Raw genomic sequence first — 26775 nt, forward strand, 5'->3', positions numbered from 1 at the left:
CTTACCTCCTTCCTATTCTCCCTTCTCTGTGAGCCTCCCACCTCCCTCCTTCCCTCTTTATTCTCCCTTCCTTCCTCTTAATTTCGTTCTCACCCATCTGACGCTGATCCTCTTTCCCTTTCTCCTTGAGTGTCTGAAGTTAGGAGGAGAGCGAAGATGGAGAGGTGGGTACACTCTCTCTCTCTCTCTCTCTCTCTCTCTCTCTCTCTCTCTCTCTCTCTTTGGACTCACCCATCATGGTGAGTCAGCTCTCGATTATAGCACCATCAGTAGACATGCCTTCCCAGCTTCTCTCGCCCAGCCAGCCATCTCGTGCTAACGCCATCCCTCGAACAGCCTTGCCCCGGATTAGTGAGTTATTTTGAAGATAACCCGCCACTTCAAGCATTTACCACCTGCTTTCCTTTGGCGTTGCTAGAAGTGTTGGTGTTGTTGGCGGTGCTTGATGCTTGGAACATAGAAAATAATAGCGATAATTCTTAGGTAATGAAATTTTATTAATCATGTAAGTTTTTTTTTTTTTTCACAGGAGCTGAAAGGAATGAGAAAAGGTAACAGAAAATCCAGCTGTAAAATTAACTAGCAACATTTGATCTTTGTGATGTTTTGAATTCTATGTGCCAGTGAAGTGAGTCTGACATCGAGGCATCTAGCTGAGGGGAGAACAGACGGTATACTGTATGTAGCCTATGTTCTGCTTTTCTATCTTGTATATCTGTGGCGCGTGAAAATTTTAGTTTTGAGAATTTTGTAACAAAGTATATTTTATTCTTTATTCGTAACGATGATTGATGATGTTTCCTTTTCACTGTCGTCGAAGAAATAGCAAAGTTATTTTTTTTCTTCACGGTAAACAAAAATAACAAATAAAAAGATCCTCTTCCTTATTATCCTCCCACTGGTGTACTGAAGTGTAGAAATCTGCTTCTGTTTATCTGTTTATCTACGGTAGCCATTTTATCAACAAGTAACCTGTCCGAATATTAAAAAGCTTTGTTCTCGCATCAGGGATTTTCAAGGACTGTAGAAATGACCACCAGACGACAGGTTCCCCAGGGTAATTTTCCCAGTGACGGTGCAGAGTTCTTGTTAAACTATTCCTGGAATCATGAAAACCTAATAAAAACTCTAGTATCCTCCATGATAACGTGTCAAGACTAACCGGAATAAGACGCCAGAATGGTTGGGAATACGATTACGAAAGCATTAATTTCAAGCACTTACAGGTCATTAAATATGTGACCATAACTCATTAATGTTGTAATTGTCGCTGGGGAGGCAGGCAGGCAGACGGTAGTAGCCTTGAAGTTAATGGAAGTGACTTGTGCAATAAAAACAGTGACGTGGGGCTGATCATGCTGACTAATTACAAACATCATATATCCATCCATGCCAATTACTACTGACGGAAAACTTATCCATTCTTTTTTGTTGTGGGTAAAGCTGTTGACTATTTTCTAGAGTCTCTTTCTTGTGGTAATTTTGCGACATGTTCATCTTTGTAGCTATGACAGGAAGAGGAGGGGTTGTCGGTAGCGGTTAGGATGAGGTGGGTGTCATGGCCAGGGGTTGGGGGAGGGTTATTGGCCATGGTGGTGGAGTTGCTAATGGTGGTGAGACGTTTCTTAAAGCCTTATTTTCTTTCATCAATATGTTTAATGCCTAAAAGCACAGATGAATAAGATTAATTAACTAGAAAGATTAAATTACTGTGTTTCTGGGACTTCTTACGTCAATCAAATGCAGGATAGCAATTAAAGAAGTGTATTCTATCCTTTGAGTTATTCTTTAGCCCTCAATTTACTTGTAGAAATATTTATTACATTAGTAGCTACATTACCCTTTACTAAACTACTTTCATTTCAGAAAACGTCAACTGATTCTTATCCATCAATTTAATTGTATTCACACTAATGTCATATTTTCCTGGTAATTTAACAGGCTGTACATCAGTTTATGTTATCAATTGACAACACGCTTAATGGTGACCCTAAGATTGATGTGTGTGTGTGTGTGTGTGTGTGTGTGTGTGTGTGTGTGTGTGTGTGTGTGTAATCATTAATGGTAATCTTGCTTGGTGATTTTGTTGCCAAGTCTCCAACATGAGGGCAGTAATTGTAACTAACTCTATTTACTTTTTTTTATACCTACTTTATTTTATCTATGCATATATCTATCTATTCAGTTATGTTTATTTTTCTTTCCTGTGCATCAACTAGCCTACTCTTCATTTAATTTTTACAACCTCATTTTTCTATCAATTATTTCCTGCAAGAATTCTCTGCTTTTTTTTTTTTCTGAGATTTCCCGTCTTCTGGTGTTTACTTGCATCCATGACTGGTGTTGTAACTTTTCTTGGTTGTGTAGCGTGTGGTATGTGGTGGATTTCTTAGAAGTATTGTGCTTTGTATACAAAAGCGAGACACTGATGTACTGTCAATGACATCATCCACTCACATTACATATATTTAACACTGAAACTTTGAACTAATAACTAAAAGGAATGTTATAACTATTACTGCAGCTTTAGCTATTACCTCAACCGCCCACGCATATCTTGGCCTTTGTCTTGTATTGTACCATACTACTGCCAGTCAAAATAACAAGACGCTTTAACTTACTACTACTTTTACAACTCATAACCACGTCAGCCATTACCAGACCCATTCACTAGCATCACCATGACATCTGTGTTTCGCAAGGAATAGAAGCAGAATTTAGCCGTAGCCTGTGGATCGCCACAACATTTTACCTGAGTCATCTCCCTTACCCTCCCTCCTCTCCCGCCCGCTCTCTCAGACCTCAGTCAGTCAGTCTCTCTCAATCCACAGAGTTGAGTGGTAATACGCCGCTCTGATCCTGCAACAAGTACCACCATTGAAGATAAAACCAGTGGCTTTTTCATTTGATCGAGTGGCGGTTGGAAAGAAATGCCCACGTGAACTACATTATAACGTGTTGCTCAGCTGTTATAATGTAAGCCAGCACCTGTAGGAATGTCAGACGGTGTTTAAAAAGACTGTAAACAAAAGGTGCACGATAACCGAGTAAAGAAAAAGAACAGAATAACTGCGTCGGCAACGTTGTACTACTGCTAGACCAGAAAGGAAGGACCGTCGGTGAGTAATGATTATTGTAAAAGTTTAAGTAATTTTCCGCAGTGACGTAGCTTTTGTTTAACGTGTGTGTGTGTGTGTGTGTGTGTGTGTGTGTGTGTGTGATGACCCTTACGTTGGCTATGAAGTGATGAAAAAAAAAAAAACAACCTTGGTATCTGTGACGTCAGCTGAAAGAGAATACTGTTCTTTATTTTATTTTCCCGCTTCACACACACACACACACACACACACACACACACACACACACACACACACATATCTTTTATCAATCTCTTAACAGATTATAATTAAAAACGTAAGAAAAAAAGGTATTTAATAGCTGTTTAGAATACATTAAAGAAAAAATTACGTTCAGAGAGAGAGAGAGAGAGAGAGAGAGAGAGCACGCCGTTGGAATACACTGTTTTATACTCCGAGCTCTTGATTCTTATTTTCAATTATCTGAAGCACAATTTCCAATATAAAGACTAAGAATAAAGCCAATAGATCTCAAAGTAAATGATGGAATGGTCAGGTAGAAGCATTTTCATAAACTTTAAAATGAATCACAACCATTAGTGACACTGTTCTTGCGTGCGTTCTGTCAGTCAGAAAATAAAGGAAATCACTGTTATCAACCTTCAACATAACAAACCAACCTCCCTCTGGACTTGAACACTTGGAAAAGGGTAAAATAAATGGCTTTGACATTGATTGGGAAGTAGGTACAAGAACTTTTAAACAAGAACAAAATGGAACAAAAATATCGATATTAGTGGATATTGACAAGCCTGTCGTGTGTGGAGAGTGGCAGTGGTAGGAACCCAGACTCCACAAGCTATAGAAGCACTACTGAACCCTCTATCCAAATATTGACATGAAGTAAGACTGCTTTGTATGTGTGACAGAATCTAGCAAGCGAACAGGGTAACATTCAGTACGTGTGAAGTCTTCTTGTCATCCACTTTAATGGGTTAGCACTGCATTCGGAACACTGATTGGACAGGTTGCTTAACTTCATTGGTATCTTCGGATGTTTGAACGTAAAGAAAAAGGTGTGATTCTGTAGCAAGTCCTGTCATCAAATTTTTTGGGGGAAGAGTAGCAGTCAGAGGACGAATAAGTTGCCTTTACTCCTCAAGCTATGCAGCCAGTAGGGGAAGCACCAAGGACGGGAAAGGAAGGGTGGTGTCCGTTACTCAGCAGCGGCCGGCGACTTCAGCCACGGCCCTTGCCGCGAGGAGAATGACTGAAATACCACTGAATGGTCCTCAGAAATATTTCACAGATTTTTTTCCTCCGATTTTATACTGTAGTGTGTATATTAGAAGATCTTTGGATATGCTTGGAGTGTACTGCATTGTGGATCACTATGTACGAGTTCTTTCTGCAGTGTTCGCTTTTTCAGATATTTTGGCGTCTTTCTTGGCTTCTTTTTATCGAGTTTGAAAAAAAAAAAATGGTGATGGCTTAACCAGGACCCAACATCAGAGAGAGAGAGAGAGAGAGAGAGAGAGAGAGAGATGGGGGTGGGCTCCCTCGACTACCAGGCACCACTTTAGCTTTTAGAAATCACCCTTTTGAGAGGCGTAAGGATTTTAAAGCATGGGTTCCTATGAGTGATTAGTGCAGCCTTTCTACGACCCTTTCTACGGTAAATGCACAACGGAGGCAATGCAATCGTCTTGGATACAGTGACCTCCTGATGGAGATAAGGGGCACAAACCTCTCATGACAAAAAGAGCGAAAAGCAAGTCATGAACCTTTCCCAGCAGTGAAGTGTGTTGCCAACTGCACATGCATATAAAATGCAAGAGAACACGAGTCAGTGGCACCGTCAGCATGATGCTGGCGCTAACTCGTGTTTTTTTTTTTTTTTTTTTTCGTTCATTAGCTCGCCTGTGAGTAGTAGTGTGAAGGATGAAGACCAGTGGTTTGAAGTGCTTAGTTGTTGCTATTGCTGGTTGTCTTATTCATTTTCTCTAGGGTCTTTTTAAAAAAGGAAAAAGGAATCAAAGCTTACGGAGGTTACTTATCTACTTACGTTTTAGAACCGTTGATTCATTAGAATTATGAAATTCCGCTTGAAAATCCAAGTGAAACGAATCAAGGTAAGATGCCGAATCTTTTGGAAATCAGAATGTTCCATCACGATGACCCAACGTTTTGTTCGTCCTCCTTTCTCCCGGCATTCCTTCCTGCTACCGCCCCTCCCAGCAGGTGGCGGGCAGGTAATGTCGCCTTGAGCTTATTCAAGGATAAAACATCAACCAAGATTCTGCCACAGATTCTCCATGGTGTCCTCGTCATTGTCTTGTTTCAAGGAACACACCAGTCGTGTACTGTTCTCGGACTGCTAAAAATAACTGAGCAGGTGTTTATTTGCGCATGGATATTGTTGTGTACAAAGAAAATATAAAATCAATAAAGAGCCTCGTGAAGAGCAGCCGCCATAACTTTTTTTCTATTTGGGTTAGATAAATGTGGATTAGAAATCGAATTAAGCTGCAGAATCTAATCTAACCAGAACAAATATGCAATGGCTAATCATCTTCGATCTAAAATTAACTACTATATGTTTTCTTGGCAAGTTCGTAGTTCCTTATAAGACAAAAGTTTGCACGTAGTGTTATTCGTTGTGGTTTTTGTAATTGAGCCTGAATTGCGTAATGATCTGTCTCACAAGCCAACAAGCCATCATCAGCCTCGCCAACGTAGACTCAGAAGAGGAAGTGGTCGATTGTGTGGATGTAACTGCGAGTGACAGTCTCGTTCCGCCTCATCCTAATCCTGTCTGTCGCTCCTGTGCTGCCTTCCATCCATCGATTGACACATTGACAGCCGATCTCTCTCTCTCTCTCTCTCTCTGACTGTGTAACTCCAAATATGAGATGCCAAGGCAGTTTTTCGGCTCAGAGAGCATTGCTTTTATTTCATCCACGCTTCGATGATTCAAAATATTTCAGGTGCGGCCTGAGCAATCACCAGATTTCCCCCCCATTGTCATCCTGGCGCCCTTCAAGAGTTATGTCACCACTGCCCACATTCTAGGTCTTGTATTATCACCAGGAGCAGTCACACTCGTCCGCCCCAGGTGCAGTCGTACGGCAGTTCAGCGATCAGTCAACAATACAATATAGTATAGTCATGACCGGCCAGCTGCTCAGTGACGGTGCCTCGCTGGCGGGCCGCGGGCGTCCTAGGCTGCGTTATCCCATGATCCCTTATTCCTATCATGACTCATCATCTCGGTCACTCACCGGGTGAAGCCCCTCGAGGCAGTGACCTTCGAACCCTCCATTCTGCTCCTCATCACCCTCGCCACCCTCGCCTCTTATTCTTGAAAACCGGTGTTTCCATCAACGCCCACACCCGCCCCTGCCTTTCCCTCCTCCCGCCTTCACGGCCACCAATCATTTAACGACCCTCACCCCGTCACTCGGAGGGGTTTTTCCTTCACCTACTGCAGCTGTTGCTCTCTCCCGTGTTGCCTTGATCCTGACTTACTGAACTACATTTCTAGGGAGAAAGCTCGGTTTATTATTAAGGATTCATTGTGCAGATAGGTAGCTTGTGTTTTATATGCTAGTAAGTTGTTTCTATTTCTCTTCCTTCCATCATCCTCATCTTAATGTGATTGGTCCTCATGACGTTGCATTTCTATTCAGGAACTATGCATCCTTTAGTCATTGCGATTCATTTCCTGAAGACAAGGAAAATTCTTTTGGAACTTAACCACCGGATGGATAAAGGGTAGAGGAAGGAACAATGAGGCTGCCCGCTACGGTGACAGAGAAAGTGTTGAAGATGATAGTCAGTCAGTCCAGCAGGAGTTCTCATTCTTTTGTGAAATCTGTAGAGAAATAAAGGCACAGTTCCATGGAAGAATAATAAATTCCAGTAGTTAATGTAAATTGATTAAAAGATCTGTGAAAGAAGAAATGAGAGGAATAGGCTGTCGTATTTGAGCGATTAGGAAAAACAGGATTCTATAATGTAAAACTAACCTGTTAATGAAAGGAAATTAAGTGATCAGGTTCTGACATTTGGAAGATAAAATAAGCAGAAGGTGGTTATTTATGACTCATGAATGATAGAAGCAGAAGCAGAGGTGGATGGGTGGATGGGTGGGAGGAGCATGTGTGGTTGGGAAGCACGGAGCGTACAGCATCCTGCACAAACAAGAGCATGGCGGTGTGGTGGCGGTGCGTTCAAAGGTTTGTTATTGTATTTCCGCCCGTGATAAAGTGCATGGCTCGCAGTTGTCCCTTTGGAGAGAGAGAGAGAGAGAGAGAGAGAGAGATATAGCTACGTGTAGTTAATAATGCAACACTTGATGATTCTTGGCGAATGTCGACGCAATATTATTATATGCACTCACACGATGACTCTCTCTCTCTCTCTCTCTCTCTCTCTCTCTCTCTCTCTCTCTGACAAAATTATCTATCTATATATCTATATCAATCTATCCATCTATCTATTTATTTATTTATCTAGCTGGCTATATATATATATATATATATATATATATATATATATATATATATATATATATATATATATATATATATATATACTAGATCACGAAGTCTTTTTACACTCATGGTGACAAATCACAATGCTCAAGATCACCGAGATGATTTTGAGAATTGTAGTAAACTGTACAGAAGAAAACAAATAAGATATATATATATATATATATATATATATATATATATATATATATATATATATATATATATATATATATATATATATATATATATATATATATATAAATGTTACAAAATGCAGAAAAAACGTTTTTTTCTAGAGAGTTAAGGACTAACAAAACGAAATATAAAAGATAAAGATAAACAAGCGCGCGCACACACACACACACACACACACACACACACACACACACACACACACACACACACACACACACACAGCCCCTTAATAACAATCTGGTGTTGAAAGATCTTAAGAGGTGACCATTTCAGTGTTTAGTTTTTCTTTAATAAACAAAACTAAATCAATAAATAAACATCTTTACTAATAGATTGAGCAAGCTAAACCTCATCACCATTGCACTAAAAATAACTGCTGAGTGTTTTTTTTCCTAGTGTTCCATCTTCTTTTCCCCGGATAGTCTTCTCTTTCTAATCCTTGCCCTACTCAGTATCAAAACGCGACAACACGGTTCTCTTTATCTCTGACTCCATTTCGGATCATCATATGTGCTTCTTATAGGTTATTGTTCCCTAGAATACTCAGGTGTTACAAATATACATGCTCTCTAACGTTTAGGGAAAAGACCGTGATATCTGTAAGTGTGGCATTGTTTACACCAGAAATATCGTCCTTCTACTTACCTTTAATTGAACTCAAGATCTCTCCCTCTCTTTTTTCTTTTTCTTTTATTTTCTTTTTATACTGGGATTGTGTAAGTCAGTTGTGGTTATGCTCCTTGTTCCTACTCCCTGTGGTTACGCAGTGGATTTGGTGTTACACAGGTTTTAGTTAAGTTTTCGTATTCTTATCTCGTGGCATCTTATCTCGAAGAATTTTAGTAGCCTGTGATAGAAGTTGGCATGGTTCTCAAAGGTATTTTCATGGTTTGATTGGTAGTTTCACAGCAATTATGTATAGCCATTTCAGTAGTCATTGTAAAGTAGACTGTGAAATAATAAAGCATTTAAGCATACAAGACAATATTCCCTGTCTCGTTTCTTAATGTTCCAGCCCCTGCAGCGACATAGCCCGCCGTGGTGCAGTGTCGGGTATAACTAGCGGTATGTATTGTATAACATGACATTGAATTCAGCTGTCTAATCACGCTATGTTATGTATCTTCATTTGTTGCGTGGCTACTGACAAGAATTTATACCTTTCAGGATTTTATAATTCCATACAGACATCAGTATTTTGATATCTCCTATTGTTAGTCCTGAGTAAAAACGTTAATAAACTGTAACACTTTCATTGGTCACAAAAGCTTTCTTTGTCATGGAAGGTCTTGTTTACTGCAGTCAGCAAGCCATTTCCGAACCCATCAAAATACTATCATTGATCATTATCAGCTTCTGTCAATCACTTGTAATGATTACGTGCTGTTACCAGGGCACTATGAAGATAATGAGGAGGAGCTTTACAGCCGTTCCAGTGGTAATGTGTTATAGTTTTTATACTAAGGGAAGGTGTGGAAAGCTAATCAATTTAGCTTTGGCGCCACACAATTCATGGCGGTACTTCTCCCACTAAGAAACTTTGCCGTATAATTTGATAGCAGATTATTCGGTTCTTATAATGGTCTTGGTAAAGTTCGAGAGAGAGAGAGAGAGAGAGAGAGAGAGAGAGAGAGAGAGAGAGAGAGAGATCCACAAGACAAAGACCGAAAATCATCCCGTCATTGCGCCCCGTCATCATTCACGGCCAAGCCTCATCTGTTTCCTGACGCGCCGCCACCCTGATGACTCGATGACTGGGATGACTTGTACCGATGACGTCTTGGTCTGCCAGGTGGCGTGACACACACACACACACACACACACACACACACACACACACACACACACACACAAACAAGCCAGAGGACCGGGGTTCGATTCCCCGGCCGGGTGGAGATATTTGGCTCTGTCTCCTTTCACGTGTAGACTCTGTTCACCTAGCAGTGAGTAGGTACGGGATGTAAATCGAGGAGTTGTGACCTTGTTGTCCCGGTGTGTGGTGTGTGCCTGGTCTCAGGCCTATCCGAAGATCGAAAATAATGAGCTCTGAGCTCGTTCCGTAGGGTAACGTCTGGCTGTCTCGTCAGAGACTGCAGCAGATCAAACAGTGAAACACACACACCGTTCCTCCTGACCCATGCAAACCTTACACTGTCGGATGCATACATAGTCCTTTAGTGAGACACGGGAAGGAGTGTGTGGGTATTCTAAGCAGCCTTTGTGTTGTGGTGCTTTGTTTATTTAACTCATTCAGTACCAGGACGCATTTCCATATTAATTCTGCTTACTCTGTGGTGATTTTATACAGCTTCAGAAACTCATGTAGGGGGTTGATTAAGATAGTGAAGACTCTGGCCATTAATATTCTGAACTCCATAGAACCCTCCTAATGTCAATATAATGGTCTAATCGGACCCAAATCCGAAGGTAAAAGTGTGTCCCAGTACTGAAGGGGTTAAGAAAGCTTAGAGCATGTGTTTGGACATTTTATGGATTTCTGCTTGCGGGTGTTGTGTTGCTGAAGGAATTTACGAGGGAAAGTAATAAAACAATATTTATGTGATAGTGATTAAGGGATTTGTTGATTTTAAAAGTAGTATTGTTAAGAAATAAAGTCTTTAAGAAAATAGATCAACGAAACACATGCTGGGATGGAATTACTTTGGACTTCCTATTAAACTTATTTTTCTGATATGTCGTAGAGGATGTGTGTGTGTGTGTGTGTGTGTGTGTGTGTGTGTGTGTGTGTGTGTGTGTGTGTGGAGAGAGAGAGAGGAGTATAGATAAATATCATAGACTCCATGATAAATGTATAAATAGAATATAAATATGTTTACATGTAAGACTTGAATTTCTTATCTTTAATGTTCTCCAGCCGTGTTTGTATCTAAGTGGAGAACTGACGTAAAAATACAAATAATATGCACATAGCTATGGCGATCCGTTTAGCTTTATTACACATGAGTCAGCGATTACAACATGTGATTAGGAGTTCATTACACGCTGCTGTCCTCAGTTGGGCAAACAGTTCGGTGAATTAGTGATAACGTGGCTGCTTCTAAAAGTCACCGTGAAGTTTTAATTTTCTTAACGCGTAGTGTTTTTCTTGAACCACTCATCTTGACCGCCCTCCTTCCGCCACCAAGAATAAGTTACATTGAAGAGAGGAAACTTTCTAAGCTTTCTTTAGTTCTTTGTCTTATCCTTGGTTGGCAAAGCATTTCTTAGATTCAAAGAGAGAGAGAGAGAGAGAGAGAGAGAGAGAGAGAGAGAGAGAGAGATGAATTTTGTTCACGATAACGCATGCACCGATATAATGTGGTGGTCTTTTTTTTTTTTTTTTTTTTCCTTTCAACCTTATCCGTTATCACACTATTGCTGTAAAGTGAGGAAGTTTTCAATAATGTTGTGTGGCAGTTTTGACAGTCTAATGCACAGTACACTAACCCTTAGTTAGTGTACTGTGGTCTAATGGTTCCTCGCAATATTGTTACAGGAAGACGGAGATCCATGTGCGTTCTTTACCAGTTTTGGGGACTCGTTATGAGGTTAACCAGTACCGTTATTAGGAGAGTAATTTGCATGAGATATGACAGGTAATGGGTGAGTGTTTCCCCATCCGTGTCCTCACCTGAGTCTGTCCATACTTCCTCATTACTTGGTCTCACCGTTCTAAATTTTGGCTGCAGGTAAGATGTTTTAGATGTTTATAAACGTATTTCTTTACTCAAAACTTCCCACTGGTGCGCAAAAACGTGCTATGTGACTGAGGCTCCTTCGGCTTAGTGGCAACTGATGCGTCACCGTTACACGACATCTAATCTGAATTCTTTAACCGTATGTGGAGGCGGGAGCTCACGGTGGTGGTGATGGTGGTGGTTAAGTTGTAAGAAAGACTGATATGGAATTTTGAAGATATAGTTCGTTAGGTAAGGAAAAAAAAAAAAAAAAAAGAGCGAGTTGTGTAAGACCTGCAGACAGCGATAAGAGGTGGCAAGTCATGATACTGTGGTGTTTCACTGCATCCTTTATCTCTTCTTGTTAACGCCTCGCCATCCCTGGGTCTGTTTTTTTTTTTTTTTTTTTTTTTTCTTTTTTCCTACATTGGACATCAGTTTGACTAATGACTTGGTACTTGAGATTCGGTGCTCTCTCTCTCTCTCTCTCTCTCTCTCTCTCTCTCTCTCTCTCTCTCTCTCTCTCTCTCTCTCTCTCTCTCTCTCTCTCTCTCTAGGAAGGAACAGTTTTGGTGTCACTGGTTTTCAATATATATTAATGACCTATAGCTAATGGGAATAGTAGCGATGTTTGTAAGTTTGCGGGTGACACGAAGATGAATTAAGTACAAAGGACAATAGTAAAAGGATACAGGGGATGAGTGGTATTCCTTATGAAACGAGATTGAAGCTGTTAGATCTACATTTCTTAGCTTAGAGAGACGTAGGTGGAGAGGGGACCTGATAGCTGTCTTTAAGTGGTACAGGTGATACAACAAGTGACGTGACGTAAGCAAAATTCCCAGGATCATTAATTTAGCTAGAACAAAGAAAATGGTTCAAACTTGACCAGATCAGAGTTAAGAAAGAGATAGGAGGAAATTACCTTTCGAATAGATTGGGAGATAAATGGGATGGACACTGTAATCAGGTTTTTAGTGCTGAATCATAGGAAGATTTGAAATTTAATGAATGAGGATGACAGTTGGAAATAGAGAGGTATATATTTTTTCATACAGGGAATGCCACTTGCTTTCTGTAGTATCTTTTATCCTCTTATGTTCCTATATTTAGAGCTGCTATCGAGTTGGAAGCATGGCGTCTGTTACTTTGTAAGATTTGTTAGATTAAATGTCACGCTGGATATGCAACAGTCTTGATCTTAAGCTTGATAAAGTTAAAGGAAATATTGGGGAGAGAGAGAGAGAGAGAGAGAGAGAGAGAGAGAGAGAGAGAGAGAGAGAGAGAGAGCAGGTCGTAGAGGGATTTTCCTATCTTGGTGACGACATACAATAAAGATAACAGTTGTGTTCTTCACCATGCCTGGAAAACTACAATGTCACTCTCACCGTTACTTGCACTGCGTCTTTTCATGCACTTCCGTCACCATAACCACCACTATCACCATCTAAAGAGAGAGAGAGAGAGAGAGAGAGAGAGAGAGAGAGAGAGAGAGAGTAAAATATTTAGACAACGAAATACAAAAGAATAACGAGAAGGAAAAGAGAAAAAAGGAAGGAAATATTAGGAAAAAAAAGAATGAAGAACGGAGAAATAAAGTTGAAAGGAGAAAAAAAAAAGAAAAGAAACGCTGGTCACTTCCCGTTGTAAGTACACGAGGAGGAGAAAAAAAAATCCAGAGAGAGAGAGAGAGAGAGAGAGAGAGAGAGAGAGAGAGAGAGAGAGAGAGAGAGAGAGAGAGAAAGCCCCCCTATAGCCTCCATGACAACTACTACCAATACCTAATGTTCTTTACCAATCACTTCTCTCCCCATCTTTCCCTCACCTTACAGTACTCACCCTGACTCTTGTCCATCTAGGCCAGCGTTGTCTGCAGGGGCCTGGGGAAGTTAGGGTGCGCTTGGGGTAGGAAGGTGGAAGCGAGGATGACTGAGGTGGCGTGTGTCATGATGAGTGGTGAAACATGACTATAGAGAAAGGAGTGGGGAAGAGAACTGGGTTGTCTGGCTGTCACTTTTTACTCTTAGTTTGCCCTAGGCTGTTGTGACTTGAAAGATTGGACGAAGCTAATTTTCTTTTATCCATTTGCATGTTTTTAAGTGTTTTTTGTGAATGTATTTTTTTTTTTCTTTTAGTGTTTGTCAGGGTGGAATCGTTGTTCTATCCTTAATCCCTTCAGTACTGGGACGCTTTTTTTACCATGAGTTTTGAGTATAATTAGACGATTTTATTGACATGGAAGGCAAAAGAATAATAATCAGAGTCTTCACTATTCTAATCCCCACGTAAGTTTCTGAAGCTGTATAAAATCATCATATAGTAAGCAGAATGAATATAAAAACGTTTCATGGTACTGAAGAGGTTAACTTCCAAACAGTCTAGAGTCTGTACCGTCGCCAGCTCGAAAGAAGAGATGGAGTATTATGATTTGAGTCTTGCATGCTCATTACTCCTTAGTCCATCCCTTTACAAATGCTTCAAGCGAATAAAATGTATAGTGGCAACTGACTGGCTGATTGACTGATTGTTCTTATTGACTTACTGACTGATTGGCTGGATTATTGATTGTTTTATTGACTGACCGATTGTTAACCTACGTATTCCCAATCTACCAACAACATACCGACTGCCTGCCTGATTCCCTAACTTACTGATTATTGTTTTCTCACACTTATTGCTTTCTTTTCTATTTACCCACTAATTGCTATTATCTATTTGTCTATCTACCAACATAACTGACTGCCTGCCTGACTAACTGACTTCCTGAGTTTATTTGATTGACTAATTGCTTATTTACCTACCTATTTACCTGCTTGATTCCATGACTATTTAGTTCATGGTGCCACAACAAAGTAAAATGGCGTGGTTACCAACTTACTGAGATTGAAGGCGAACGCAAGCAGGACACAGCGATTGAGCCTTGTTGATTGCTTGCTTAGTCCATGCAGAGGTTGACGAACTCGGGTTTCCTGCCTCAGTGTCCTCCTGCAGACATCGAGGCCGCGAGGCTTGACTTTGAAGTTCACCGTTGAAGTTGCGCTGGTAGTGGTGGTAGTGGCTGTAGTAGTTGTGGTGGTGGTGGTCATCTTTTTCCTGCTTAAGGTGCCTGGTTTGTCTTTATTTGCCTTCTTTTTTCCTTTTTTTTCCTTGTTCTTTCTTTTCCTTCTCTCTCTCTCTCTCTCTCTCTCTCTCTCTCTCTCTCTCTCTCTCTCTCTCTCTCTCTCTCTCTCTCTCTCTCTCTCTCTCTCTCTCTCTCTCTCACACACACACACACACACACACACACACACACACACACACACACACACACACACACACACACAACAAACATTACATTTCCAGTACCAATACCACTACGCACGCAAGTGCATATTTTTAGCATCTCTAGCCAAGCTGCTTTACATAATGGTGTGTAAAACTTTCTTGGTAACACAAGAGAAATATTGCGGCCTATGATAAGAGATAGATACAGATAAGCTACATACGCACTACTGCACCAGCCAGCAAGTATGTGGAAAACACGTGGAGTAAAGGACATGGAAGTCATTAGCATACCTTATTTGACAAAACTGCTTTTTTTTTTCTATGGATCATAATTCTAAAACCCTTCTGCGTTGCACCTTTATTATTTTTCAAAAGTCCTTACTTGAAGTTATGGAGGATATTAAGGATGTTTTGGTTTTTGCGATAGATTAGCAAGATTTCTACATTATTGACAAGAGAAACACTCTTGATAACCCGGCTCATTATCTCAGTGGCCTTTGAAAATATAGTCATGGTGAGAGATCAAAGCGTTTCGCAATATGAATCTAACTGTGATGCAAATCTGTAAATGACGTCAAATGCCACGCACTGCCATTGTTGTTATCATTACTAGCCTCTCATTCCGCTGCATGACTCACCTCTAACAATAATTGATGTGCAAATACGTCAGATGTCAAGCAAATAGTGTAATACATCAGACAATATACAAAATACTTAGCCATGTTATCAGGAATATAGAAAAAAGAAGTACTGATAAGAAATATTTTACGGAAGGATCATGAAAAGATTCTACTCATTTGTGGCGAAATATCTGAGTTGGATTAATGAAAAACGACTCGGCGAAGGAATTAGTGTAGAATCTTAAGAACGAAATCTCTCTCCGATTTTTGTGGTGCGGAATAGTGTTGGAAAAGCCTTAGTGTTATCCATACATCTATTTATGAGAAGCTATGAATTTGTGACTCGTATGAAAAATTGAGCTTAACGAACAAGGAAATAACGAGCCGATATGTACGTTCGAAATGCCTCAGTGTGATCCATATCTATTTATAAGACGCTATTAATTCATAACTGGTACGAAATATTGAGCTTAACTTAACGAAAAAAAAAGAAACAACGAAAGAATTTGCACGGAAAACTTCAAATCAAAAGCTATTCATAAATGTTACGATGCTGTGTATGATGTATGGAAGGCCTTAGTATTATCTCACTATTTAAATATAACATTAGCTATAGGATGGGTAAGGCTGGCGGTCACGAGGCCAACATGTGATCGTCGCTAGTGTTAGTGACGGGAGCGTGGTTGCCTACATACACTCTACCTACCTACCTAGTCACTTTTCAATGTAACACCTTTATTTGACTTTCTCCCCCTATATTTCAACTCCTGCGAGGTAAAACAGAACATGCTGGATCGTACCTTTATATAATTTGTATTGTATGTACTTTGTGACTGTCGTTGAATGTCAAAGATTTACATTAAGTATTCAGGGTGTGTGTGTGTGTGTGTGTGTGTGTGTGTGTGTGTGTGTGTGTGTGTGTGTGTGTACTCAATTTCTAGCATGGCAAACAGGAAATACATTTTTAGCCGTGCACATCACCATCGTTGGAAAAGAAAGTTCGTTCATAGTTGGTTGAATTTATATGAAGTGCTCTCTCTCTCTCTCTCTCTCTCTCTCTCTCTCTCTCTCTCTGTGCGCCAGGACAGTAAAACTCACTTGTTCTTTTTATGTCTAAGAGTTAAACGGTTTGTACCAGAGAGAGAGAGAGAGAGAGAGAGAGAGAGAGAGAGAGAGAGAGAGAGAGAGAGAGAGAGAGAATGGTGTTATTTCAATTTTGCTTGACATAGGTACTGTATCATTTTCTCTTCTTGTTATTATTAGTTGTTTTGTTGTTACAAGTAGCCAGTCAACCTTCATATTTCAACTTTTTTCACGTTGTTCATTAGTAGTTCAAAGACAGCCATAGGTCACACTGTACGGTACGCTGTCGTACTCTTGTTGTGGAGAGAGAGAGAGAGAGAGAGAGAGAGAGAGAGAGCTCATCGTAATTTTATAATCGTGCACTAGTTGTTTGTAGATGTTTCCCTTGCTTTGTTCTTATGCTTCGTCTCATGGCCAGAATGTAGCAGCGCCAAGAGAGAGAGAGAGAGAGAGAGAGAGAGAGAGAGAGAGAGAGAGACGTGTGCCTGGCGTACGATATAAAACAAACGTCCCTGAATGGTGCTGAGTCAGGCAGGCACCACACCACCACGCCACAGGCACCAGCTAGCTACTGGCAGGCAGGGATTAGTGAGCTGGCCTTCCTGCATTCATACCTCCTCCCATGCGTGCCTTCCTGCTCTTAACACGCAAAACAACACTTGATACACAAAGAGCGCGTCACGGTACAAAAATTAAGAATGCGAGGAAAACTAAGAAGCCATAAGGTTTACATGCAACTTTCCTTCTAACGCACCATTTGCAGCTCTGTAGTGACATTTGAGCGATGCACGTCTGCTGGCGCCTTCATGGTCACGTGCAGGCCCTTCAAAAGATGACCTTGTTCAGTGATTAACGGCATACTGGAGGCACTCAGGCACGGAACTACTGGAGCTGCTACAGGAAGTCATTGTCTCGCGGCAGAACACACGTGTATGGGAAAGAAGACAAGGGAAAGGAGTGAGACTGGCGGGAGATGAGGCTTAAGTCACGTGGCCCTTTGAAATTCAGTTACGTAATGCCTCTCTTTTACATAACAACTTAAGACAGATCGTGTTTTTAATACAGACTTGTTAGAAGTATTACTGATATCCTGAAGTACCAGATTATAACCTACTTTGTGTTGTATTATTGTGCCGCTGGTGTCTGGTAGGGCGCGGTGACACAGTACTAGTTGGGAGTTCTCGCGCCACACCGTACATAAACCCAGACAGGCACGCCCAATAAAACAGTGATTTCCTGTTCTCATTAACTCCGCTTCACGTCGAGTTTTACGTCACCGTGCACGCAGCGCTGAGCATAGTTTCCGTGGGAATTTCTACAGTGACTATTCATGTTCCTGTTTTGCCGCCCGCCTCACCTTCGGTTACTATTGGGCGAGTGGGGGAAGGACGAACTCTGCCAGCCCACGTCGTACACGTGATGGCTTGTCACATGACTCAGGTCTGTGTATGTCGTGGAGAGAGAGAGAGAGAGAATGCCATTTTTCCTCACTGTATATAATCTATAATCGCGTTATAAGCATTAATATAACGCAAGAAAACACGCCTATGGAAATAATTCGTATCGAGAGGTACAGTACGTTACCCTCCATAGTGTATAAACATGTGATAAGATAAAGTAAACATACGAGGACTATAACTGCTACTGCTGCTGCTGATGATGATGATGATGTCCGTCTAGCAGCTATTAGTGTGGTTTGCTTTGGTTTAGCGATTAGGAGTGTAAATCTAGAAGCCGCGTGGCCTCTGTTACTTGCAATATGTCATGGTAGGAAGCGGTGAGTGGCGGGATTAAGAGCAAGACTAGAATATGAGTTGTATGCTATGATAGCCTGTCGCCCTTGCTCTCGTGCAGATAAATGCCTCGGACTTGAGTTACGGTTTCAAGACGGCTCTTGAGTCGGTCTTGGGATACACAATGCTAGTAGTAACAATACTCATAGGATCTAGAGCTGTTAATAATGTTGCTGGAAGTGTGGAAAACAAGAAGTGACGCGATACCGAAAGGTGCTGAAAAATAAGTTTAAGTGATTTGGTTGTAGTTTCAAAAGCTGACCGTTCCAAAGTGATGAAGGTTAAAGAAGGGCTCGGAGATTTCAAAGCAACGGAAATGAAGATGCAGTAACAAAATGTAAGTCTATAGAAAGTCAAATGAGTTGTGTAATCAGACAGCTGAAGGAAGAAGTAAAAAAAAAAAAAATGCTGTTTGTTATTCATTTATAGCCTTTTAGGTGTTTATGCGCCACATTTACCCACCGAGCAGCGCTCATGGAAGTGTGGAAGTGTGTCAGCGACTGACGTGTCTACGGTGTTTGTTGAGAAGTGACCGTATGTTATGAGTGTTCAAATTGCCTACTTCTCTGCCATCATCTCAAAGGATGATTCACACTCAACTAAGCCTTGGTCTCTTTGCAAGCTTGTGTCAGACCTTGCAATTGAACTATAAGACAACAGTGTACTACTAGGAATAGAGTTATGGACGAGCAAAAAGAATACAATATTAGGTCACTAACCAAGATATTCATGCAGTGGTTTGGTATATTATGTTAAACTGCCTAATTTAACGGTATTTACCTTCAGCTAAGCTTACTTGATATGACGCCAATCCAAAGGTGGCCTGGCTGTGTTTGGTCTTCATAAAGGACTAAACATTTCAATTAAAACCAGCTGTCTCTGATATCTACTTCACGCAGCTGCTTAGGGTGGGTGCCTTTAAATGACGAGATTTTACTAATTACCTAACTGTAGTAATAAACGGCGAGGAAGTTCACATTTTCGGATACCGTTTAAACGAAATGCAATATATCCAATATATAGATTAGAATTTATATTTACTATAACAGGGAATGCCACGTTTAGGCTTATTAGCACATTGCAGCTTCCTTTACGTTAATATGGTGTTACTAAACCCATCCCAACTGTAATTATATTTGCTTTAGTATGTTAATACTCAAAATAAGAGTTTCAACTTATGAGCTACAAATTAATATTTTGCTTATGAAACTATTTGAGTTATTCTTAGATCATGACTTCTGTAGCTTCCGAATGCCTACGAAATAAAGGAAATTAAACATGATATTCACTCTACCAACAAATATTTTGTAAAATTACATTGTAGACTTTAACATTACAGAAATAGCTAGGCTGGTTGTTATATTAGTGGACAGCACACGACGCCTGGTGGTGACAGCTCGGTAGCAACATTATATCATAGTAAAAGACTTGATTGTTTACTTTCTCTCTCTCTCTCTCTCTCTCTCTCTCTCTCTCTCTGTTAGTGCTTGCATAATTGGATTTCTAGGCTTTCAAGATAGATATCCAAGGATGATGTAACACGGCTATCAATTAAAAACATCGCGACACAGTTATGGATGCCCCCATCGTGCTTGCGCGGTGTCATGTAAAGCTCTGCGTCCGCAAGGCTCACACAAGCTCAGGCCGCTACGCACTAAATGACGCCAGCTGATAACACCCGATCCTCAGTTACGGGAATGTTCTGTTGACCTAAATATCCATGTTTTCCCATTTTTATAACTTCTAAAATGACACTTACAAGAGAGAGAGAGAGAGAGAGAGAGAGTAGCTGAGGGACTCATGTACTCAGCGAGGGCCGCGCAGCACGTGCCAGGGATAGTCATTTCTCATCATGACGCGCCACTATTTCAGCTCTTCTGGCTTTCCCGTGCTCCCCTGGGACAATTCCTGTGGCAGCGTCTTGTCGGGTCCAAGTGGAGTGTTTGAGGGAGTAGTCTATGAAGCAAGCTTAGGGGATGGCGTGGGTTTCCAGGGAAGTCTTGCTTGGGTGTAAAATCCCCACAATGCAGTAAGAAGCAACGTGACTCTCGGAGAACAGGGCGGCCTTGTTGTGTAGAGTCACTGTCACTGATAGGACAGAGCGCCTCGCAGCTCTCATAGAGATGTGCAGTAGGTATAACGTGCATGCAGTGTTTCGTGGTGTATGGGCAGTGCCACGGTCCAGATATTTATATATATATATATATATATATATATATATATATATATATATATATATATATATATATATATATATAGGTCGGGGGGGGCAGTGCCTCGCCATGTTTAGTCAGCAGCCTTGTCATCACTCGATCTGGCACTGCAAGCTAGATAGTGCTATACCAACAGTCCAACACACCTGCAGTAGTAGGTACTCTACCGTATGTGCGCCACCCGAGTAAGGATGACCCAGCGTACTCTTGAGAGTACGTGAGGTCACTCACATATTCATTGTAATTGCATTCATAAAATAAATCTAAAAACATTCTTTGAATTTACTTTGGAAAGATGACAAGATAACAGGTATTTCAATTCTACCGATGTATAAACTATAAATTCAATACATGCTTGGTCATTGATTGGGGGTCAGAGAATACCTGTTCAGGTAAAAATCTCGTTAGAATGTATATACTATACCTAGTACACTATACATTGGATAAGCTGAGTTATATGCGGACGATTGATCAGCCATACCACTGACTGTAATAGTACTATTAAAAAAAAAAGTCAAAATATCATTTTAGAAATGCAGGCTTTCAACTGTTATATAGGCGTTCTGAAGGACACACCAATACAACAAAAGGCAGCGTTGCGTGTTTGTCAGACTTGTAACCATTGGGAATGAGAATGATGATGGTATGAAGATTTGAAAGGTTAAGGCACTAATGTTTGTCAGAATCTGGTGACCAGGCGGAGACAATCTGAGTTTGTCTCGTACATCACTTGATCAGTCGCCGTGCTTCACCTAAAAGAGGATAGCCAGGAAAAGTAAGTTGAGTTGCTGTGACCTTGTAGTGCGGCAGAACCTGGTGGTTAGCAGTCCTGCCCTCGTGTGTGTGTGTGTGTGTGTAACAAACTGCCACACCTCATAGATATTTACATTTGTGATTTGATACCACAAAATTTACATCCAGTGAAGTTAGACTTCGGGCTTATGAAAGAATAGAATGACTACCTAGAATTTAACACAAGTGTATAAACAGCCACCAAATATATGCAAAGAAAAGACACCATAATATCCTTGAACATCAAACAGGTGTGTGTGTGTGTGTGTGTGTGTGTGTGTGTGTGTGTGTTAAATATAGGGAAAACTTGGACGGAAATTCATTTACAATGAAGTAAAGTTATCGTATGTATCAGATAAAAGCATGGAATTGTCATTAGCATTAGCATTTCCATCAATAAGTGTTGTTGTTGTTGTTGTTGTTTTCTTACAGAGAGAGAGAGAGAGAGAGAGAGTCATAAGTTACATAATTTCTCAATATGCATTTTAGATCCCTCTCTCTCTCTCTCTCTCTCTCTCTCTCTCTCTGATTTCAGTATTGTAGTAATATACCACAGCCATAAGACTACCACTATTCCCCAGCACTTGCGTCATAAACGTTCGTACATTGTATAGTAATATGCAAGCAAACACCAGATGGTCCTTCTTATCATGCAGTTATGAAATAAAAACGATAAAGTAGACTAGAAACCACAAATAAAACAATGCACATACTTGATATCATTGCGATAAACTGCAGTAACGAAAAGTGGTTTCCGTATACCTTTCGTCTCATCCCGCTTAGGTCCCTTCACAACATCGACCGCATTGAACTGAGAAATGAAAGTCCCGACTGTGTGGCAATGGAACGGGAGAGATATACAGGTTCCCTTGGTTCCCTCACAGTATCTGGCAGTGAGTTGGCAGCTCTCACTTGGGAGGGATGTGGTAGTGTCACGCTCCTCAGAATTCTTCCCTCCCCTTGTCCCAGTTCGATCATGACCCCAGGTAACCTACGGTGTGTTTATGAACGAACTCTAAGCCCCTGTGAATCTTTGCGCCTCTGACTGTGTAGTAAACGTTGGTGCGCTGTGTGTGGTGCTTATTTCAGATCACTGCATTGTGTTGATGTAAAGTGTTTGTGTGTATGCGTGTGTGTTTACCTGTGCTGTCGGCGGCGGTGGTGGTGCCACGGTCTGGATGGTGCTGTACGGAATATTCATCTACCAGCGAGTGATTAACTGAATGAGTGTGGTCGTAAGGTATTCACGTATTACTTCAGCCATAAAGGTTACTAGGGTGAATCGTTTCCTCCTTTGTGAATAAAGTAGCCGGGGTGAATAATTAAACACTTGAGGTTTTTCACTCAAGGGTTAGTTGAAGGGTTGTCACTGAGTCTGATGGTTACGTGACTAGACACAAGCTAGGCCCCAACATTTTGTAACGCATCTCGTCTTGAATGTTATAAGATTTAAATTATTCTATCTCAATTTAGTGATTAAACAATAATTTTAGAAATTTATAGCGTTGACAAGACTTAAGCTCATCATCAATGTGACATTTAAAAGATTATTTATATTGATAGAAAGTTGTATTTTGTCACTTACATTGTGATGATGATTTGCCTATGTGAGAGCAATGGTGAAGTATTTACTCTCACTTCTGGCTCCCCATCTTATTTGTCAGGGTGATATGCCTTTGCACATGTATGTAAATGGTGCATAGTCATCCAAAGAAATTAATGATATAATCTGTACAGTTACAAATCATCCTGCAGTGAATGGTAATGAGAAGTGTTATATTGCACAAGAACCAATTGAAAGCTGTGTGTGGACAGAGGAATATGAGAACACCTAAACCAGTTATTCCCATGAGAGCCCTCACAGCTGACAGGAAGGCACCACAGATGATGACCTTGGCACCCATTCATGGTGATGGATAGAAACCACTAACACTTTATATGAACACTTCTGACAAGAAAGTACATTCAAAATAGGTTATTTAAATATATGTGGCTGATTCACAGGCACAGTAAATTGATTTGATTCATAACAGTCCTTCTTCTCAAGCACCGCAAGGCAAACATTACTCAGACGTATGAATCACAAACACACACCAAGGTTCATGATACCATCCACAGTTACTATGCTAATGCCTCCCCATATGCCAATGTTTCTTACAGAAGATTGATGTGTTTCTCAGTGATTGTGTGGTATTTTGCTCATATTATGTTACTTATTGCAGGTGTTGCATGGAGGGACAGTAGCAGCAAAATGCAGCATTCTGGGGTTGTTGCATCTCTCATAGCAGTCTCCACAATGGATGCAAGGAGAGAAAGCTGGCTGTTTGATGGGGTGTGCTATCCAAAACATTATGTTTACAAGATGTAGTGAAAGCATTGTGGGAAAAGAAGTAAAAACGTCTGTGATCCATGTGTAGAAACTGCTGACAGCGAATGTGCATTTTAGAGAATGAAAATTGGATATTCAAATGCCACAGATACTTTCATAGATAAGGTGCCAGGTGGTATTAGAATTCTGGAAAGAGATAGAAACATATTTCTGTCTAGAGCTGAGTGGCAAGGTGTTGGGAGAGAGATTGGCAAGCTGTGTGGCATTCTTAGGGTGACAGATGCCTTGAACACTGTGACTGTTGTGAGATGGCCACATGGCACTCTGACATAGAGATGGAAGAGACCGGATGTGGAGGGAAGGGGCGTGGTGGTGCCAGTAGTGGAGGAGCAGCAAGGGGATGCATCAGAGTCCGCCACTACACAGGAGCCTCTTACAGGGACTCAGGAGAGATCAAGTTCTGCATCTCAGAGTACAAGAATGATGCTTTTCAGGTTTGTGTTAAAGTTAAGGAAGTTAAATCACACAGTATCATAAATCCTGTGGCCACAGTAAGGTGAAGGCCATGAATCAGGAGTGAGGATTTTGAAGCTGATAGTTTTGCTTGTTAATCTGTTTTAATAAATTTAGCAAGAATTATTAGTAATAATTTTGGCAAAATAAGAAAATACAGCTTGTTTTCACAGAATATCTTGTTAACTGTCATTTAACATGTTTTAGGTTAGAGGAGTCTATTAACTAGGAAATAAGCAGCATAAAGTACTCTACTGCACTACTGTGTGTTACATGTTGTTGGCTAATGTTGAGTTATGTGTTTCCAGATGATGCTGTTGATGAAAAGCAACCAAATGTTGACTGATGTGAAGCTGGAGGTGGGACGTGAGATCTTCCACGGCCACAAAATAGTGCTAGCAGCAGCAAGCCCATACTTCAAGGTAAATTAGTGTTATTTGTAGTTGAAACACAAGTAAGAGAAGCACAAGGAGATGAAAAATACGAAATGTTATAAGATGAATTTGTTACTTTGTGATTGACATCTGAGTAAGGAAAGTATGGGGAAATTTTAAAATTTGTCAACATTTTACAGCAAAATTTATATTTGTGACTTTATTCTTGTTTCCATACAATATGTAACATCCTGATGTATTAGTTACTAGCTAAAGTAATGGTGTCCATTATCAGGCCATGTTTACAGGAGGCTTGCGAGAGTCTGAGAGGAACACGGTGCGGTTACAGGGGGTGTGTCCCACTGTGCTGGCCCACCTGCTATGCTTCATGTACACCGGGGAGATAGTCATCAATGAAATGCTGGTTTGTCAGCTCCTGCCTGCTGCCACCATGTTCCAGGTTTGTATAGCATTTTGAATTCTGTTACCATTGATGCCATCATGATTAATGTACACCTTCATACATATGTATTGGCCTTCTTTAACTAATGGCAGTTCGACAAACCCTGCCATGATTTTGTCTTACCATGTCGTTCATAAACACTGAACTTTTAAGATGACTTAACATGGCATAATTGCAGTCATTATGGTAAAAGTACTACCATGATTATGATAAAACATTACATGTACATAATTACTATGTTTCCATTTCAGATGAATCATGTGATAGATGCCTGCTGTACTTTCCTTGAGCAGCAGCTTGAAGCAGGAAATGCTATTGGTATTGCAAGCTTTGCACAACAGCACGGGTGTATGGATCTGTACCGCAAGGCCAACACTTTCATCGAGCAGCACTTCTCAGAGGTGTGCGCTGATCAAATGTTTCCTATATTTTTATATGTATTAGAATTAACTGATGCCTCATTTATTGGTTTTGCAAATATGATATTCTAAAAGAATATTTTGACAGGTATCCATGGAGGAGGAGTTCTTGCAGTTATCAAGCTGTCAGCTCCTGAACCTCATTCAGCGTGATGAGCTCAATGTCCCTGATGAGAAGGACGTGTACAATGCTGTGCTGAAGTGGGTGATGCACGATGAGGACAACAGACAGCCCAAGATGGAACACATCCTACAGGCAGTCAGGTGAGACTGTGATGCCACAGCAAGAGAGAGAGAGAGAGAGAGAGCACACAGATGTGTATCAAATATGTACTGTTGAACCCAATTTTGATGGCTGATTGTCTAACCACACTGCACTTCAGTTTTAGATTCTCATTGCCAGCTGCCACTCACTTGTGGCTGCTTTTGATAGAGTTGAGAGCAGGTACAAGTTCCAGTTCCAAATGAAGTAGGGTGAATTTCTAATTTTTCTAGCTGCTTTTGTAAGGGAAGCATATCTAAGCTGCTATGCCCTTAGTGGTCAGGTTAGAAGAATATTACCATCCAATTCTATGTGTATTATAAATGTTGACTTATAGTAAAGCAACAGTTAAACTAGATATCCCAGTGTATGTTTTTAATCACACTTGTACACTTCTTTAATATATGTGAGACATCTCAGTGTAATATACAAATCAGTAGCTGCTCTTGTATTATACTTACTTTCTACATAGTAAAAGAAGATTATATTGGAATTTTTATTTATTTATTTATTTTTCTTTTTTCAAGAATTTTATGCATATTATTCCTTATTTTCAGATGTCAGTATCTCTCACCAAGATTTTTGACGGAACAGATGAAGAATTGTAAACTACTGAGAAAGGCTCCTGCGTGTAGAGAATACCTTGCCAAGATCTTTGAGGTACGTGTGTTACTTACATTACCAGATTGAAGGTGATAGGGCCTGATAGCAGAGGACATTATCTGGTAAACAACAACAATGATGGAACTATAGTACTTATATATATGAAGATAAAAATATGATAAAGAATATATATATATATATATATATATATATATATATATATATATATATATATATATATATATATATATATATATATATATATATATATATATATATACACACACACACACACACACACACACACACACACACACACACACACACAGCTAACATTGTCCCAATCTATAAATCAGGTAACAAGAGAGACCCATTGAACTATAGACCAGTGTCACTTACAAGTGTGGTAGCTAAGATGTGTGAGAGGGTGGTGAAGAATAGATGGACAGACTTCTTGGAGAAAAATGACATACTTTGTGAGTGTCAATTTGGTTTTAGAAAAGGGCGTTCATGCACGACAAACCTGGTATGTTACTATTCGAGGGTGATAGATGTAATAC

The 26775-nt window shown here is 40.3% G+C and overlaps 1 protein-coding gene and 1 long non-coding RNA gene across 2 annotated transcripts in view; one reads left to right on the plus strand and one right to left on the minus strand.

Moving 5' to 3' along the window:
- The window catches only part of LOC123509888, a 25610-nt gene extending 3377 nt beyond the window's left edge, over nt 1-22233 (minus strand). The window contains exons 1-2 of the long non-coding RNA XR_006676316.1: nt 21966-22233; nt 232-448 (exon numbers count right to left, since the gene is read on the minus strand). This is a non-coding gene — a long non-coding RNA (uncharacterized LOC123509888). The remainder of the gene's footprint in view (nt 1-231; nt 449-21965) is intronic.
- Nucleotides 2800-26775, plus strand: part of LOC123509883 (kelch-like ECH-associated protein 1B) — a 29702-nt gene continuing 5726 nt past the window's right edge. Inside the window, 7 exon segments of the mRNA XM_045264477.1 lie at nt 2800-3119; nt 23475-24075; nt 24403-24516; nt 24764-24928; nt 25183-25332; nt 25439-25614; nt 26170-26272. Of these exon segments, the coding sequence (XP_045120412.1) occupies nt 23890-24075; nt 24403-24516; nt 24764-24928; nt 25183-25332; nt 25439-25614; nt 26170-26272 (894 nt within the window). The 5' untranslated portion in view covers nt 2800-3119; nt 23475-23889.

Source organism: Portunus trituberculatus, chromosome 27, assembly GCF_017591435.1.
Source record: "Portunus trituberculatus isolate SZX2019 chromosome 27, ASM1759143v1, whole genome shotgun sequence".
Classification (NCBI taxonomy): Eukaryota; Metazoa; Arthropoda; class Malacostraca; order Decapoda; family Portunidae; genus Portunus; species Portunus trituberculatus.